The sequence below is a fragment of the Falco rusticolus genome, chromosome 2, assembly GCF_015220075.1.
Source record: "Falco rusticolus isolate bFalRus1 chromosome 2, bFalRus1.pri, whole genome shotgun sequence".
NCBI lineage: Eukaryota > Metazoa > Chordata > Aves > Falconiformes > Falconidae > Falco > Falco rusticolus.
This window is the reverse complement of record NC_051188.1, coordinates 28,989,484-29,008,444: the sequence shown is the minus strand read 5'-3', so window position 1 is coordinate 29,008,444 and position 18,961 is coordinate 28,989,484. Positions and strand designations below refer to the sequence as shown.

Below are 18,961 nucleotides of genomic sequence, written 5' to 3'. Positions count from 1 at the left end.
GTTTCCTGCTCTCTGAGTGTCCGAGTTGAGATCAGGTTTCCTGGAGTGCCATGTGCTCACCACAGCTGGGATCAATGGGATCCTGCTTTGGATGTCTGAAGGACCATTGTATTTAAAATCAGGTCTTGGGTTTCTTAGGGGCACCTGCAGTTAGTTGATACTTGACACTTTTCCTCTGTGCCTGTGCTTTGTTCCAAAGACAGTAAACACAAATAGAGTCATCCTCTCATCTTCCAGGGTTATTGGGAGGATAAACTTGCTAATATTTCTAATGTGCTAATATACTGCGGTAAGAGCACAATAGAAGAGTACATGTGGGAAATGAATATATCTGTGTTATCAGCGTGGATTTTGGATGGTGTGCAGTCAGTAATGCTTGGCACCACCCATAGAGGAATGAGAAGAAAAGAGCCCTCTGGTAATGAGCACCATCCATCTGCCAAATAAAGCAGTGTCTTTTGGAAATGCAAATGAAAGTTATGGTACATACATGTAAGAGTATATGCATGATTTGTATGTGTAAGGCTGTGCGTGCCACCTTCATTCGGACTGCATGGATGTGGTTGGAGCCGGTTTTTTTTGAGGATGTGTTATAGCTGGTGGAGGGTAATAGGCTCTTCTAGTGCACACTGCACCTCACTGGTGTAAATGTCTGTAGCTGGTCAGATGAATTTCTTCCCGAAAATTTTCCCCGCTGACAAGAAAGTGAATCCAAGGTGACTAACTCAAATAGAAGCTTAGAGTGGTAGGCGTCTAATATTATGTGAGATGAGTCCTGCTACTCCTGACTGCTGAGTGCTTCTTGGCAGTTGCAGTGTTTTTCCAGCAAAGCGTTCTTTGAGGTAATCTTAAGACATATGTAACAGATTTAACAAGTCAAAGTATTGTTAGTTGATACTACCTATGAAAGGATTGCTTTAACTGAAGTTTTATGCTTCCGTAGCATCATCCAAGACTCAGAAGCCTTTTCCCAGACAATTAATTACATAAAGACGTCTCACAGTGCATTCTGTGTCTGGAATAGATGCATGTAGCTCCCATTTTTTAGATAACCTTTCTATGTTTTCAATTCTTAAGTTTCAAGCAATGCAGAAAAGCTAGCTGAGCTGAGAACGGAAATGTGATCTTCCCAATCCATTGCTTTAGATATCATCTATCCCCGCTAGTTATAGCACGTCTCAGGATAATTTGGCAACTTGCACAAACATGGTCATGCAAGAAGTACATTTAAAAAGACTGGGCCATTTGTAATGAAATGATGTCATTTAGACATGTTGCACCACATCTGAGACAAGAAAAGTGCTGCAGTCACCATCACTGTTATTTTCAGCTCTTTCACTCAAGTGTCTCTGCGATGCAAATGAGCAAAATGAAAGATTCATAAGACAGAGCAAGAGAAGAGGCTTCAAAAAGCATCATGCAGACTTCCTATTTTATTTAATTTGGGGGACATTTTTCATGTTTCTCTATTAAGAAACTACTGTGCTTTTTTTTACTCAATTATAGCTAAAGTAAGTGGAACATCAGCTGGCCACTGTGAAGTGGATTTAAAGAAACTGTAAGTGAAAGAAGTTGAGAAGTTTGAGATTTTCTGTGAATGTTTTGGGTCATTTGTGTGGGGTTTTTTTTAAACCTTGTTTTTGACCTTCCTGAACATGTTACTGCAGTGGGCTTTTTGCTGCTGCAAACCATGTCCCTGTGCAAAGGGGAGGTTGTGAGCTTTAATTGCTATAGCTAGGACCTATTTTTTGTGAACTGATTCACTTTAAAAAGCTTGAGATCCACTTCTTAAATATCCACTTTATAAATCCTTGGATTCTTCCATAAGGTAGATAAACAATCAGTTGTCTCTTTGGCTCTTAATACTGTTGTGAAACTGTTTTCCTTGCAGTTCTCGGCGAAGTGGAGTATCTCCTGTTGGAGCGCCCAGGTCATGTAGCCTTCAGCAATGACACAGTATCTGTGGAATATCAGTACTATAGTGATGGTAATGTGACAGCAGAGCATCTGTCTGTGCTTTTGCTGGATGCCAGCACCAACGAGATAATTGCAAGAAAACAACTTCCAGCAAATCAGTCCCATGGGAGGGTAGAATTTGAGTGTTTCCATTTTAAGAGTGCCGGGGACTTCTTGTTCAGAATGGTCTCTCCCAGCAACAACAGCAGTGCTGCCCAGTGGAGCAGAAGAAGCATGTCTGCCCTCCATGTGGAATGGCCTGTATTTCACATTGATTTGAACAGGAGTTCAGAGGTGCTTGGGAGCTCCATTCAGGTTGGAATTTTTACGAATGAGCAGTTGTGTGCCATAAACGAGACAGTGGTTTCACTGGATGTGATATTTACTAGCACTTTATGAATTCAGAAGAGTAAGCTCTGACGACACTCTGGGCATTAGAACTAGCAAAAGAATCCTGCTCTCCAGGTCCCAGTGGATAGAGTTTGATTGCCCGCCTGTTGGTCAAGAAACATATATCACGGTGTTACTGAAATCGTTAGAAACACGTTCCATCATTTCCTCCATAGGACCCATAGATCTCCTCCACAAATTTGGATACAGACTGGTTGTGGCACCAGAAACAACATGCAAGACTTTGGTTCAGGTCTTCATAGTCTCTCCACCGTGCACTTCTATCAGTGGAAAAATTGTCGTCTATAAAGAGGCTGTCAAGCATCCCAGCCAACGAACAACTTGGCTGTATGAAAATGCCCTTCACCCAGGAGACAACAGGACAGAATTTAACTGCACTTTGTTTGATGTGGGGAAGAACAAGTACTGCTTTGACCTCTTTAATTTCTCAAACCGAAGCCATTTCCCAACAAGAGTTAAGGAGTGTATGATGATCCAAAGGAATATGGGTTTGTACAGACGTTTGTCCTCTTTCAGCACTCTTTCCAGCCAATGTGGGTAATGATAAATAGGTTTGATTGTGGTGTCCCCTATTGAATAGCTACTTTTTGGGTCTCCTACACCAGACAAAATAGTTGTGATGTCATATGCAGTTGGGAACAAGGTGGAGTAGACTGTTACATAGAGGCATACATAAGGACATTTGGTAACAAATGCCACTTGGTGGCTTAAAACTGCACTAAGTTAACATGAAGTACCAACCAAAACCATCTGGGGCTTTCTGACTGATGTACCTATCTAGTCTGGGTAAAACTGAAACTTGGCCTGCTCAGTGAGGTAAGAAGATACTGCAGTAGATCTGGCCCATTGAGACACTAAAGGTAGCATTAGTCTTACCTGCATCTAGGTGTCTAAAAGCCAAAGTCCAACATTAAGTAGTTGTCTGGCTTTTTAGTCAAGAGAGATGGGGATCTTACAAGGGTGATCATGGGTATAGAAGATATATGGGCTGAATCCTCACTTGCGTGTCTTTTTCTCTAGCCCATTTGCTGTTTAGAGTCCTACCTATTAGATACACAAAATTTGGTGAGATGAATCAGGGTTTGGCCATACCAAAAGACACCGTGTCACTTGGACAGCTTGCTGTTTTTTCAGCCAGCCTTTCAAGACATGTCTCTGCTGCCTAAAATAGGCCAGCATGCATTTTCTGACCCATGAGACCACTGGCAGATCATGGGTCCACATTCATATAGCTAAACTTTTCCTTCCAGGAAAGATTAGAATCATACAACTACCAGTCCATGGTCCATATGTCTGGGAGGGGAGTGCTAGTTAGCAGAAGCCAAACCATGTCCAGGAGTATGAATGATCATGGTTAAGGAGTGGTCACAGTTAAGTACGATAACAAGACAGAGCTGAGGCCCATTCCTCAGCCCTGCTTAAGGAGTATTTATACATTCCATTAATATCTTACATCTTATGCAGCTGTAGCTCCAGAGGTGGCAGTCCTTGGTTTGGCAGAGTCTACAAATCACAGTAGCATGGCAGAAGAAGCAGATGAGCCAAATGTCCTCAATCCCTCATTTGTGGGAAGGCAACCACAGTGCGGGATGGCAGTATGTGCACTAGGGGATTGGGGTTGGGTTGGGTTAGCCTGTGTTTGCCTACACCCTGGAATGGAAAAGTAAATTCTGTCATTTTGGAGCAGGCTTGTGTCTATAGGTCATGAATTAGTCTTTCCCATCTGCACACTTCAAAGAGCTTGGGTTGAAAGGTTTGAGATGTGGCACATGTTTTCAACACCTCCCCGCCCTGGTCTCCCTGAAAAGGAAGTGCAGGAACTCAAGCTAAAAAACGGTCATTGCGCTTCACGGGCAGCTAAGTGGGATCATCAGGAGACCAGAACTGTAGGACATGCTCCATAGCACACAGTCCAGACACAGCCTACCTTAATTAGGTTCCTAGCTTGGTCTAGCTTTGCACTATTCATAAATTCTAAAACTGTTAGCTGTTTAATTAATACTCTGTACTAAAAATGACCTTTATTTTCACCACATACCAACCTGGGCACATAGTTCTCTCTTCATCTTAACTTCCGTCTGCGTTCTCTGTTGGCACTCTCTTTCTTCCTTTGGCATAAGAAAGTCTATCTAAAAATGAAAGCATATTGTTTTTGTAACGGAGATAATTCTCAAGGAAAAAGGAAGATAGAATTCTAACTCTTTCTCTGTGCTTGGGTGGTATGTTACACTGATAGGATCTAGATAATTACCCTGACAGATGAATACCTAGGATATGACATAGATGTTTCAGTGCCCAATGTTTAACTGTTTTAATTGATGAGATCCACCTTAAACGATGAATCCCTGCAATCTGCTTTGTTTCCTTGGGCTCCCCAGTTGCACCACCCTTACAACCACAGTCAAAAGAATCAGGCTATGCCTGCGAAGAACAGAGTTAAGTCAATAGCTGCCAAGTTAGAAGTGTCAAATCTACAAGCCGATGAAGCGAAACCACACCGCGTAGCCGTAAATAAAATGTCAGCCTGAAATTAATTAGACTGCAGCACATCTGACTTTGTGCCTGTATCTGCGAGACTTCAAAGCCTGCAGGTAGCGTTTGAAAGAGCAGGGCGTGCTGGGAGGGGCACATCAGCCTGAAGCCATGACAGCAGAGAGAGCTGAACCACCTGTGATGGCCATCTGCCTCCTGGCTGCTTGGGAAAGTTCTCCTGAGCCCTCTCACCCTGCTGCAGGGCAACTGAGAGATGGCCTGCGTGGACCCAGACCCCGATAGCTGTTAGTGCAAAATGCGCAGCCGCTGCACAACAGACACCTCTCCTCAAGTCACTGATTTTCTGCTTTGGGCTTCCTGAACTCACTCAGTTTAAGGGAAGGAGAGCTGATAAGCTCTAGCCTGGGCTCCTGTGCAGCATGGGCCATCACTGTCATCCAGTTACCCTGGTGCTGAGCCCCACAGCTAGTCTTTGCATTTTTCTGCTGCTTATCCTCCAGAGAGTTATCTAGTCTTCTGTTGAAGGCAGCACAAAACAGAGACCTTCCGATAATTTCTTTAATACTGCATTCTGACTTATTTTTTTTAAAAAAGGAAACTGTGTGGTTTCATAACTAAAGCTCATCTAGCTTCATCCTCTAGTGACTGGCTCTACTTCTGCTGCTCTCTGCTAGAGGAGACAGCTGTTTCCTATCCAGTCCTCCCACCCCCCTCGAAGGCATTTGCACACCCAGATCATCTCAGTCCTTCCAGATTATCTCAGTGTTCTTCCTAATAAACTGAAAAGATTGAGTCTTTAATTGGAAGGCATTTTCTTCAGGATTTGATTAATTTTCTGTCTCTCTTTGGCTCCATTTCCATTATTTTAAACAATCCTTTTTATTTAACAGGAGTACCAGCTTTGGGTGCTGTGTTCAGATGTCCTCCTCACTGATGCTGCTTGAGCAGTAGCACTCTCCTTATCCCTACCTCTGCTTTCATTCCACCGATTGCATTAGCTAATTTTGCCGTAAATTTTACCCTGTAAACTCATCTTGAGCTGTTTTTGTGTATGACCTTTCAGTATGTAATCTACCCTCCTGCAGGTACAATTAGCTATCCTTCTTCTTACATTTTGCATTTTGCCGATTTATGATCTACTTTGCTGAGTTATTCTAACTTAGCACGTACCCACATTGCTCCATACAACTGCACTGTCTATTTTTGTCATCACAAGAGTGACATATTTTCTCAGTAATGGTTTATATTTATTTTGATGTCAACTAGGCGAGCACTGTACAGCACTGAGCCTTATACTAATCCCTTTGGAATGTCTCCAAATGCATTCCCACTCAGTGATGGTTTTCTGTCGACAATTGCGTATCAAATCTGTCACTCAGCCAGTTCTTACTTCATTTAGCGTATGCTCTATTGTTATGAAGCAGAGATATTGTCTTGTAAAAGATCAAAGCTCCTAAATCATTAAATTATCTTTATCCAAACCACAGAGGATGAGATAAAATATGATTATTTTGTCACACACCATTTTCCATAGGTCAGGCATCAGTTGTATTCCTGACCTTTTGTCAGTCGTGCCCTTTACTCCTCATCCCAGCCAGGTTTAGTACAGCCTGTGGAACAGGAATCTGGCTTGTGTCTAGGGTAGGAAGAAGGCTCCCAGTGGCCTTGAGCAGGCCAGGGCAGCAGCTTTTCCAGCCCAGGGCAGCAGCTTCAAATGAGTTGCAACAACCTTGTACTACCTAAGACTGTGACTATGTCTCTTAAAGGTGGGGAATACATCTGTGAGCTAGCACTTGTGCAGCTTTCTTTAGACTCCAATTGGAGAACCTGTGAAAAAATAACAGTGAGATGTGAATCATTTCATTCGTCTCGGTGGGATATTGTTTCACACAGGTGACTTAGAGATTCATGTAGCTAATTTTTTCCCTGTTTCACTGGATTATTTGAATGTCTGAGGTAGGAAACTCTGTTAGATCATCTTACCCAGCAACAGACGCATTGCAGGCTCATTCTTTTCAATGCTTTATCCTGTGCTTTGTCATCTGGAATTTAAGTGTCCCCAGCAGTGAGACTTATGCACTCCTTAGAAGGATGTCCCATGTCCTAGCCTGTATCCCACGTGAAACATTAGGGATGAGACTGATAAAATGAATCAGTAATATGCCCATAGAAATTTTTATTCATATTTCCAGTGTTAATTAACTTTCTTTTACAGTTCTTAGTTACACTCCTGAGACCAGTTTCAACTTCGGTGTGACTCCCAGTAGTTTCTTGCACTTGCCGACAGCAGAGATTAATTTTTTTCATCTGTCTTTTGCTAACTGTCAAAAAAAGCTATTGAGGGGTCAGCAAGATGTAAGAAGTGCAGGCTGTTGCCAGCAAAGAGGAAGGCAGGAGAAGACCTTCTGAAGGGAAAAGTGGTCAGTAAGGGAGGAGGAGAGTAAGCGGAGTATCTAGGGGTCAGGCAGAGATACACAGCTTCCATCAAATTCTCACTCCCTGAATAAGATTGTATGAATCAGACCTGCCTATCTGTAGGAAACTCTGGGAACTAATTAGCTCTGTTGCCTGAATCTGTATCTGGTTTGCATTTATTTAGAAACAGGCAGATGCAGGGGATGCGGGTATGCTAGGGCTGGTTTGTACCCCATCAGCTTCTCCTGTGTCAGTGAATACTTCATCTCCACACCCTCAGCGTTTTAGGAATAAATCGAGTGTTATGGACTCACTGGGATAGCTCTTGGCTTCTGAAAAAAATTTTTAGGCTGTGCCCGCCATGATTCTTAAAGATGTCTGTAATTTGCCCAGGTGGAATCCAGGTTTTTGTCTTTTAAAGAGATCCTCGTCCTTTCGTTGTCCAAATTAGTAACCTGTGGAGCATGCCACCGTTTCAGTGCACCCAGGCTTCATTTCCATGGGAAGAGAGAAACACGGAATAGCTGAGAAGAGTGTTTGCCCAGGCCTTATCCAAAGACCAATACAATGTGTGTGCGCCCGGGCTCAGGACCTAAAAACTATCTCAGTTTCCACAAATATCCTGCAGTCCCCCAGGCTAGTGTAGGCATTTACATGAGCCTGTAAGTAATTAGTGATTTTGTCCTGTATCACTGGTCTGGTTGAAGTGCTTAGGACTATCATGTGCTGTAAGGATGATGCTCTCAGCAACCCTTGCTGGCTGTGCCGTTGGATAGCACTACATGCTCAAAGTCTTACGAACACAGAAATTTGAGGGGAGATATTTATGCAGAGCAACAATTAACACAGTTAATTGCATTTATCTTTCATGCTGGCAGATCTGCCAACTGTCAGCTATTTCAGACTAACTCATCAGTTAGATGTCTTCACGTTGATAATTGATTCCTCAATTGTATGTGAAAAAATTCACACTTATTAGAGCTAGTTTGCGGTGCGTACCTTCTGGGTTTTCCCCTAGCGCTTTGGATCTGTTTTGTCTTAAATGAAGGTTAATCATTTCATTTCCTTGGGGGAGAATAAACTATGCTTCATTTTCTTTTACATTCTGGTAATTGCAGGAGGTTGCAGAACAAGTTGCAGGAGTTTAAATCTCCCGTCGTTCGTGGGAGCTGGAGCATTTCCTGCTCTCCTGCTGCCTAAGGTGCATATTCTTAGCCCCAAAGCTATGGATGCCAAGTGTTTTTGCTAAGGAACTCTGTGCCCTCAGCTGAAGCTGAAGTCAGTGAAAAGTGCCCTGGAGCAATGGGCACATCATATGTTTGACGTCAAAGTTAGAAAATTACTCATCCTAAATGTTCTTGTACGTTGAAGCCCACAGGCATCAATGCAGAGGCTGCCGAGCACCCTTCACTATCACCAGTGTTAATACCGGAGGCAACTGGAACCTTTCAGGATCTGGGTCTATATCTCACTGTAGTTAACAGAATTTTAAATGAACAGGGAGTGTGGAGAGAAGGAAACGAGCTAGCTCACACACTGAAAATATGGTAGAGACTCATCAAGCTGCTCACATAAAGTAGTCTGTGAGGAGGTAGGTGCTTCTCCAGCTGAGCTACCTCCTTCTGCCTAGTGATGAGGGATGCTGCTGGAGTCTTTCATGATACTGATATGAAGAAAAGTGTTGTGAGATCCCCAAATACTGTGATACCGTGAAGTAATTTTTGAGTAATTTTGGAGGATGGATCAGTGAGCCCTGACTAAATTATGGCCTGTTTTCCTTCCTGCCCTTGCTAATAGCTCTGCTCGCTAGCTGATGTGACGTTGCAACTGTCCAGGGTCGTACCTTTGAGAGATCCTTACCCCAACAAGCTTCCTCATTTCTCCTCCCCTTGGCATCCTCTGACTCCTTTTCCTCCTGAGACCACGCACCATCCAATCTTGCTCCATTTTGCGCTTTACTGGGAACTGACATAACTGCAAACTGGAGGAGGAGTGCAAAAGCTCAGCCTGCCTCTGGGCTCCTCACCCCAGCTGTAGCAGCTCTCCAGCACCAGAAACAGAGGGGCGAAAGCAGAGAGGTGCACGAAAAGCACAAAGTGAAAGACAGCCTGGGATCATGGATGTCACAGTATTGTGGAGTCAGTGGCAAATAGCCAGAGAGGTCACTTGGTGTTGTGTGGGCTTTACAACCGCAGCACCACCAGGGCGTCTTGCCATGCCCATTTCTACTCTGCATTAGGCAAGGCAGACATACTCAAACGTGCATGCACACAGATGTGCGTGAGTATGTGCCCACACACGCTTTACAGCCTTGGCTGACAGCACAAGTGTAAGCTCAAACCCTCTGGGCCCCATCCTGCAATGCAGGTGAGTACCTGCACGCAGGAGACCAGCCCCGCTGGTTCTGTTACGCTGCTTGTGTTAACGTTATTCCTGCTGGCGTGCGCACAAAAATTCATAGGACAGGGCCCAAACCAGTTAAAATTTCATGTTCATTGAAACACAGCTGTATTTAATTTTTGTTAGACAAAAATTAAAAGTTATTTTCAAAAATAGTAACAATAGAGCAACGAAGATAACATGAAATCATAAAGCCAGTCATGCAACACTGTCTAGTCCTTTGATATGGTAACTTGGTCACTGTCCAGGAGCTCAGGGCTCAGGGGCATGCTAGCAGCAAAGCAACTGTGTCATAAAATTAAAGATCATGACCTGTGTTGGCAGTGGCAGCACCATAAATTATTTAAAAGAGCAAACTTTAACAAACCTAATCTACTTCTCTTTTTTTTTTTTTTTTTTTTTTTAAATTAGTTGTTTTTCCACTTTAGCTGTGAGTGGTGAAATTGAGTTAAGTGGTGTATTGTTTTTCTTTCTGGCAGATTTCAAAACCAGGCCACCAAGTCAACTGACCCATAGGAGAGTCCCCAGGGTTTTGTCCTTTAAGATTACACCTGGACTCATGCGTTAGTTTGGAATTTAAAGTTGTGGTCCTGCTTCAGCGTCACAGCTGCCAGATATGGGCAGGAACGGTCCCTTTATCCCTCTTGGGTTTTTGCTGCTGTAAAGTTTGAGTGTTGAACACCGGATGAGGATGTTGTCTAAGCAAAAGGGGGATTTCATTAAACATTAAAAAATGATAATGTTTGAGGTAGTATTAGAACTAGAGTCTGCCTCCACTTAAAATAAATAAATGAACCTGCAAAATTATATCTTGAGTTAATTGTCTAACCATAAGCAATAGGGGCCTGTAAGCTGTCAAATGAGTGATTCAATAACATGTTTGTGTGGCTGAGAAGATAATAAAGAAAAACCCCAGTATTGCCGTTTCATTAGACCTTGTAGGCTCATCCTCCTTTCACAATCATATAAATCAGGAGTAACTACACTTTAGTTATCCTGCTGTAAAAGCACTATTTGTCAGGCAGGAATTAGATGAATATATAAATTACTAACCCATTCCAAAGATCTGTGGATTAATTTCCATTTGCTGTTCCAGGCAGAACCTGCCTGCCAGTTGACCGACTGCTGTGTTGCTGGTTGGCACTGGAGTGAGAAAAGGAAAACAGTGGAAGCTTTGCCCCAGACTCTTGATGGGAACAGGAGCAGATCCCTGGATGCTGCTTGCTCTTTTGGGGTTGCTGTTTGGATTGTTAGGTTATTTATTGCTGGTTTTCTCAAATAAGAGAAGGCAAATGGCTGTGTTTTTAAAGGTAAGGAGGCAGATGCATTCCTTATTGCTGTGAGTTTATGTATTTGCAGAAACGTGGAGCCCATGGCAGCCCTGGAGCCCCTGCAGTGTCACCTGTGGGGACGGCGTCCGGGAGCGCTCCAGAGAGTGCCTCACCTCCTCGCCGGCAAAACCAGGCTGTGCTGGATCACCGAGGGAGACTTCCTTGTGTTCACTGGAGGAGTGTTTGTGTACGTAGCTCTGCTGTCCTCTTCCCTGTGGTTGCATGTCTCCCCTGGAAAAAGCAAAGGGCCTGTTACCAGAAGGGCTTTGTAAAATGGAAGTATCTGATTTCTCCTTCAGTCATATTGATTGTGGGGGGGTGTCACGTTCCTGCAGTTGATGGAGTAGGGTGGGAGCCTACATGTGTTTGTAGGACAGCTGGAGATAGGGCTCCAAGGTGTAAGAAGATTTCTGAAACCTGTGGGTGCTATGGAAGGGGTTTAAAATCTCCAGCATGGCCAGGGAGCAGAGAAGGGCTGAAGGAGAGATCCTGGGGCTAGCAGAACATGTTCAGTACTGAAAGCCAAAGACCCCAGGCAGTGGAAACCTATTAAAAGAGGGCTGGTTCCAGCTGAGACCCACAGTGAGGTTCCCATTCTGGGAGTTTTGAGGTGGCAGTGCCAGGTCTCCCCCTGCTCCAGCCTGCCACTACTGTGGGCCAGTGACAGGGCAGACTGGCCAGTGCCGGTGGGTGGCCAGTGGGTACGGATACAAGAGACTTAAGTGTCCTGTAAGGTGAGAGGGGGTTACAGTAGCCACATGGCCGTGGTGAGGCTGGATGAGGCTGTGCCAGCCCCATAGCTGAGTGTTTGCAGCCATCATAAGGGGCAGAAGTGGCCCCTTTTAACAGGGCGCTGGTGCTTAGTCCATGCTAAACTTTCGCTTCTTGCAAACTCCCTGCTGGAAAGGAGGGTGCTGTCTCTGGAACTGGAGAGCTGCTACAGCAGGGCCAAGGGGCCCTAGAGGTCCATCTGCTCAGAAACGGGCTCATCTACAAGCTCCAATCAATGCCTTCTGTCCCACAGGTGCCACAGGGGACAGGGATGGGGAGGGGAAGGTGCCCAGGGACTGTGCAAGCTCCTAAGCTCTCAGGATGTAATTTAGCAGATATTTTAAGCTATTGCAAAGTGAGCAATGCCTCACCCCTTGTTTTGGCTGCTTCTGTGAACTTTCTTGTGCTGGCAAAAGTGCTGTGTGGAGAACTGGAATGCAGCCACCTAAAGAACTGACAGTTTAGGAAAGTAGGGAGGTTGTTTCTCACACGGCCACTGAAAAGGGAAGGACAGGAGAGGGGGAGAATGTGTAGCTGGAGCAGGAAGACCACAGGACGACTTTTTAAATGGAGATGTTGGCTTGAACCAGCTTTAGGGTGTTTGTTGAATGAAGACCTCAGAAGTATACAGGCAGGACTGAAATGTATCGGGAGCACTCTAAGAAGTGGGTTGTGTTGAACAACAGGTCAGGCGAAGGGAAAATATTAAAAATTGTATTCTATCAAGTCAGATAGTGCACTTTGTCAGTGTTTGTGCAGCACTTGGGATGTTTAAACAGCTTGTTGTTAAACTGTCTGATGTTTTTAATGACTAGAAAATGCTGGCCATGTGGGTTTGCTTATATTGTAACGCTGCAAGTGTAAGCAGGGAGGAACAAGTCAAATGTTTAGGGCCCCAGCTTAAAACTGATTCCCTGCTCTAGGTCTGGTTGTCTTCTCTATGCCGAGCAGTCAGAATGCTGTGGGCAGTAATGCCACCAGCAAAATGCAGTGGGGTTGTTGGTATTTTTCTAAAGCTGATACTGAGCTGTGCTATTCCGCGCCTCCTGTTACCTGCCGGAGGGGTATGTCTGTAAGGACAGTATTTGGCTTGGCTCCTTGCTGGGCAATTTCACCCCACTCCTCTGGAGCTCTGAGGGCAGTCCCAGTGCAGAGAGCTCCCCAGAGGATGGTCCATGCATGTGGAGCATGTGCTGGACACGGGGTTTGTGCATGCACCCTGCTTTACATGCACAGAAGTGACAGGACTCTGGTGCTTCTCAGAGGTGTCACTCTTTCTCTGCAGGTGCGCAACTGTATAATGCATATGGTGGTTTCCAGAGATATCAGCCTTCCTGTGCCAGCCTGGTTAGAGATACAGCCTAACAGTACTCAGCAGGTCTGGACAACCCTCAGATTCTAGCGAGGTCTATGGGTTGATAAAGAGGGTTTATATATAGAAAACACAGATGCACAGGAGGCCTACATCTGCACCCATTGCCCTGGGATCATCTGGAGGAATTGCCTCGCTTCTCTCTTGCACGTGGTTTCTAATACTCCTGCTCCCATGTCAGGCAGCTTTCTTTACAGAATCACCTACATGATTTCATCTCATTGAATCCTAGGGTGCTTGAGAAGTGACTTGACACCATGATATTACAGTGTTCATCTGCTGCCTGATCTCAAGCTGGGAGTGTCACTCTTCCCCACCCCCTGACTGTCTGCACCTTTCTGAAGCAGGCAAGCTTTTTTTTCAGCATAACTGTGTTTGCAGTCATTAGTCCAGCAGATGGAGCAAATGGCTGAATAAATGAAACCAGCACACAGCCTAGGGGCAGAGGTAGATGAGAAGGAGAGAGTGGCAAATCTATGCAACTAAGTCCTGTTTCAAACCTCGCCATTCCCTAGCTGTTAGCTTTCTACTCCAAACAATACAGCACAGTGTCTGCATTACAGATAGAAAACGGAGTCTTTAGAAAATAACTGGACTGAGGGAAGGATGAGCAATGAAGGGATTGCTCCGCTGTGGTGGTACTGAACAGAGCAAATGCTGGTCCTGCCTTCTTCCCTGAGGTCAGCATGTTCACTCCCTGCTCAGGCCCCACAACAGCAGTGTTCCATGCTCTGGCGTGGTGGCATTGGGCTGAATGCAAGTTTTAGACATCCTCCAAAAAGGACTCAGCAGGCGGTGGTCTTGTTCTTTAAGCTGATGTCAAGCTCTCAGAGTGACATGAAGGTCAGAGTTAACCCAATGGCAGGATTTTTCAAAGGGCTTGGGACTGTCGGGTGGTCCTGAGTCAAAGAAACAGATCTCCTGCCCAGCGCAGCACCCTGCGTGTCTGTTGTCATAGCAGCCTGAGACCTTCTGGTCTGTGTTCATCAGTGCATTTGTGCATCCTGCACAACTAATCGCCGTGCTACCAGCTTGCTGTGGAATGAGTATTATTCTGAATTATGGGAAGTACATGGTGTCTCCTTCTTGTTATTCTGCAGACGCATTTCCTATGCCTGGACAGTCACTGTGGTGCTGGCAGGAGCACCTGCCAAGTTTTACAACAGACTGTCTATCACTCTGATGGAAGGCTTTGGGTTCCGGATAAAGCTAGAGACTGGGACAGGGTTGTTAAGTGGTTCAGTCTGAGCTCACAGCTTTGTGGCCAGCTCTTGTCAACTACAACTGAGCAGCTTCATCCTCCGACGGCATTTTTGTGGCCTGACAGCTGACGTTTGGCCACAAGAAACTGGGGAGTGCTAACACACACTAAAATTAGCTGCTGCACCAAATCATCCACTTTCCACCGTGCTATATTCTGCTCAGGGTTGCATCTGAAATGCTAGAGACCTCATCCACAAAAAGAATTATTAATCTCTCATTGGTTCAGCCTTCTGTAATGAGGTGCAATGGGCAGGTGGAGGTTTAAATAGGGATGTGGAAAGCTCTGAGATGTTCACATTCCAGATTAGAATCATATAATATCTCAAGTTGGAAGGGACCCGTAAGGATCATAGAGTCCAGCTCCCTGTTCCTCGCAGGGCTACCTAAAATTAAACCACATGACTAAGACAATCTTCCAGATGCTCCTTGAACTCTGACAGGTTTGGTGCAGTGACTGCTTCCCTGGGGAGCCTGTTCCAGTGACTGACCACTACCTTAGTGAAGGAGGGCTGCAGGATATTCTTCCCTCTTTGAAGGCCCATCTCCAGTCCACAACAGAAGAGTGTCAATACTAGAATGCCAGGGGCATGAGAGCAGTGGCCTTCTCAGTTGGGAGCCTGCTGTAGTGGGGGAAGGTTTCAGCGTCTGGGGCTGTGACATCAGGCAGCAGTGGAAGAACCATCCTCAGAGGACTCCTTAGAAAAGATACACTGCCCATGCTAGTGCTGTCTCTCTGCTCTTCAGACTCACTGCAAATCTCACGCCCGCTTAAGATATCCTAAAAGTAAGTCTAAAGTGGTACCTGAAGTACTAATGTGGGTCGGGTTATTTTTTTCCCCTTTTACGGCACCTTTCACCAGAGGATCTTAATGTACTTCATAAAGGAGGACAAATAGTGTTATCCCATTTTACACGTATTTAGGAGTGCCTTAAGGAAATGGCGGAACAGGAAAAAGTAAAGATTACATTGAAAAGGTCCATGGGAGCCTTGGTGTAAAGTAAGTAGATCTGTTCCTGCCAGTTTGAAGTCATTGGTAGTAAGTCATCTCCAATGAGCAAATTTTAATGGCAGTTGGACAGCTTCCTGTACTGTATTAATTGGTTATTTTTTCTTTGCAGTAACGTATCCATCCTAAAATACCAAAGTGCTGATGGCAGTGCAACTCTGACAGACATGTGTGCTCTTTGTTACAGCTATCAGGCCTCCCACTCCACCTTCTGTCCAGCCAGGAGAGGACCAGAAAGCAAATAATATAGTCACCGTCACAGGTATCTCCCTATGCTTGTTCATCATCTTTGCCACTGTTCTCATCACCCTCTGGAGGAAGCTCTGTAGAGCTCAGAAGTGCAGCACTGCTGTCCGCCGAAACTCCGTCCATTCCCCCAGCTTCCGGAAAAACTCTGATGAGGAGAACATTTGCCAAGGCAACAAGCAGCGGGACAGTTTTGCCGAAGGAGGGGATGCCCCTGTTAACATTCCTCTGACTTACAGGCGAAGCCTCCAATTTGCCCAAGAAGATGATGCCTCTGGAAGCGAAAACTTTCAGCCAAACGCACAAAAAATAATCCCTCCGATTTTCAGCTACCGCCTGGCACAGCAGCAGCTGAAAGAGATGAAGAAGAAAGGGCTGACTGAGACCACCAAGGTGTACCATGTCTCTCAGAATCCCCTCACGGACACGGTTGTTGGTGCTACCACGATGCTTCCCCTGAGTGGGGAGAACCAAGAGGAGGCAGTGGCGAACAAATTTAGGATCAAATCTCCATTTCTGGACCAGCCAGCCAGTCAGCCCAAATTCCTGGGGGAAAGCTCTCACCCTAGGCTGGATTTTCCGTTCTCACAGGCCAATCCTGCCATGAGCCCTACTCAGACCTTAGTAAGAAGAGCTCATTTCAAGCACCAGGATAACAGAGGGGACTTACCCGAGAGGGGCTGTCACAGAAACCCGCAGTTTAGAAGAACAGCCAGTTTCCATGAAACCAAAAAGGCCAGGCCTTTCAGAGAGAGAAGTATGTCCACCCTCACCCCCCGACAGACTCCCCTCTACAACTCCAGGACCAGAACGTGGGACCAGGGTTTGGAGGACAGGACGCGGCCAAAATCGAGGAACACCAATCACACGTGTGAAAAGCTGGATCAGCCCCACAGCACTGTGCTGGGGTGCGAACCACAGGGCCACGGCACAAAGGGCCACCACAGGGCAGGTCCCCCGGTGAAGAAGCTGGACCTGATCACTGACCGCCAGCCTGCTGGTCAGGAGAAGGCAGCTGATAAGCCCGAGCTCAGCCGTAGTAAGAGGGGCCCTTCACCTAACCCCAGAGGTGCGTGGCGGAAGGAAGCGGGCTCGACTGGCAAGGATAATTCCCAGAGAGGCCCAGGCGTGAGCCCTGCCCAGTACCGAAGGGACAAGTGCCAGAGCTTCCCCTTGGACCCTGAGTTTGCCTTTTATGACAATACTACTTTTGGCTTAACGGAGGCAGAGCAGCAGATGATCGACCTCCCCGGGTATTTCGGCTCAAATGAAGAGGATGAAACAAGTACTTTAAGCATCGAGAAGCTGGTGATCTGAGTGACTCATTGCAGCCCTGCAGGAGGGGCGTGCACAGGAGAGGGTCTGCAGGGTCGGTTGGCTTCTGGTGGAAGGGGCAGCAGGAACTGCATTACCTCTGCACAGAGCAGGAGGGAATAATGCCCCAAGTCTGGCTTCTGGGAACACATTCCTTTCTAATTACTGGAAAGTGCTTCCGTGTAATTATTTTTTGTATGTATGTGTGTACAATACACACAGAATACCCTGGGAAAGCACATGTTAGTGAAGGTGTGACGCAGGAATAGCCAACAGATTTTATTGTGTAAAGCAGTCACGTTTGGTGCGTCATGCATGATGAATGCCACTGATCTAGCCTTTCTCACCTTGTGGACCATGTACTAGTAGATTATGATATCCTAAAGCATCTATTGTCCAGTATCCTAGACCATCTGTCCTAATTAGTGGATCATTGGCCATTTAGAAAACATAAACGTCAAGTTGCGAGCAGTTTTCATTGTTTTTCTGGTAGTTGTTATTGAACTGTGTTGATTCGTCATTTGTAGTTGCTCAAATAAGTCATATGGTGGTGTTTTTTTTAGCTGGTTGCATGAAAGTGCAAACAATTGATGCTGAATACTTGGACTGAACTTAAAATTGAGGAGGTGTTTTTCATCATTCAAGACTTTGATATTTTCTGTCTGCCAATATTTATGTTAAGAAAACAGTAATGTGCAAATATTTGCGGGAGATTAGTAGAAAAGGCATGATGCTGGGAGGGCAGAGAAAATTGATCATCAAATTTTAGTCCTCACAGAAATGTTAAGGCAGCATTGAAGCATCGGTAAAAGACAGTGAGAGAATTTTTGAATCACCCATCTTTTCTGTAATCATCTTTGCCTTTATTAAACTTTTAAAAAATGTAAATAACTGACAATAATACTACTACAGCAAGCTCAAAATAAATTATGAACAAAACCAGTGAACAACAGATTTATTTGATGAATACCTGTTTTGCGGACAAAAAGAAAAAATAAAGTGGCTTGACATCTGGTGATTCCTGGAGAATCATGGTGAAGTACAAAAGTTACATTGTTTTGGTTTTTTTTGTTGTGCTTTAAAACCAGAGATCACAGTTTGGTGATTACACACTGCTGCAAGTATTCAGAGCTGGGTTGAAACCCCAATTAACAACCGAGACAGAGCTCAGGCCAGTGAGAATGACTCAGAGACTTTGCTTGCCATTTGTTAGGATAACCGTCTCTTCAGGGAGTTTGCAAAGACCAAGGGAATGCTATTGGGCAAAAACAAGAAAAGAGGAGGTGCTGCCCATGGAGGATGGAGTGAAAGGAGATAGCTTCAGGCAAAGGACTGTCAGTCTTAAAACAACTCCGCCATAAGGAGCCCAACCCTACATGCCCTATAGCCTGCCTTGTGGGTGTGAGGGAAAAACTAGCATGTGCTCAGTTCTCTGGCTATCTCTCAACACTGGCTTTCTGACCAGAAAGATAGATTTCACAGGGCCACACTTTTTTTTCCCTCCAAACCAACTATTTTGAAGGAAGAGCAGCATCACTGTGCATTAGCCAGTTACCAGTGGCACCCCACTGAAGTATCCAAAGCATATGCACAGGTAACTTGACAGGCACACAGCAACAGGTCTTGCTGTGACAGCCTAGGAGGAGCAAGACACTCGGCATTTGGCTGCCAGAACGAAACCCCGCCATTTGAATGGCCTTTTTTTGATGGGTAACATTTCGCAGCTGCTGCTGGAGCGCCAGATCTGACTCGCAGGGTGATGCGAACTCCCTCTTTCCCAGGAGCTGTGCCAGCACACTGCATTGTCGGCATTCAGCCCTTTGGCCCAGCGTGGCTTTAGTACCAGCTATGCATTCCCATAAACCATCAACTTGAAATGCTGTTTAAAGCATTTGAGAACATGTCCACACTTGAAGAGTGATCCAAAGCTAATCAAATGTGATGAGTCTTTAAATTGACTTAAATGAGCTGGAAATCAGAGC

General features: G+C 45.3%; 1 protein-coding gene across 1 annotated transcript; it reads left to right on the top strand.

Annotated features, from left to right (window-relative positions):
• Positions 1-396: 396 nt before the first annotated feature.
• LOC119142960 (thrombospondin type-1 domain-containing protein 1-like) lies at positions 397-16,996 on the top strand. The gene is given in 5 exon segments (XM_037376570.1): positions 397-418; positions 1,892-2,348; positions 2,350-2,855; positions 11,035-11,193; positions 15,607-16,996. Coding segments are annotated over 5 exon segments (2,520 nt in total). The 3' UTR covers positions 16,983-16,996.
• The last annotated feature ends 1,965 nt before the right edge of the window (positions 16,997-18,961 follow it).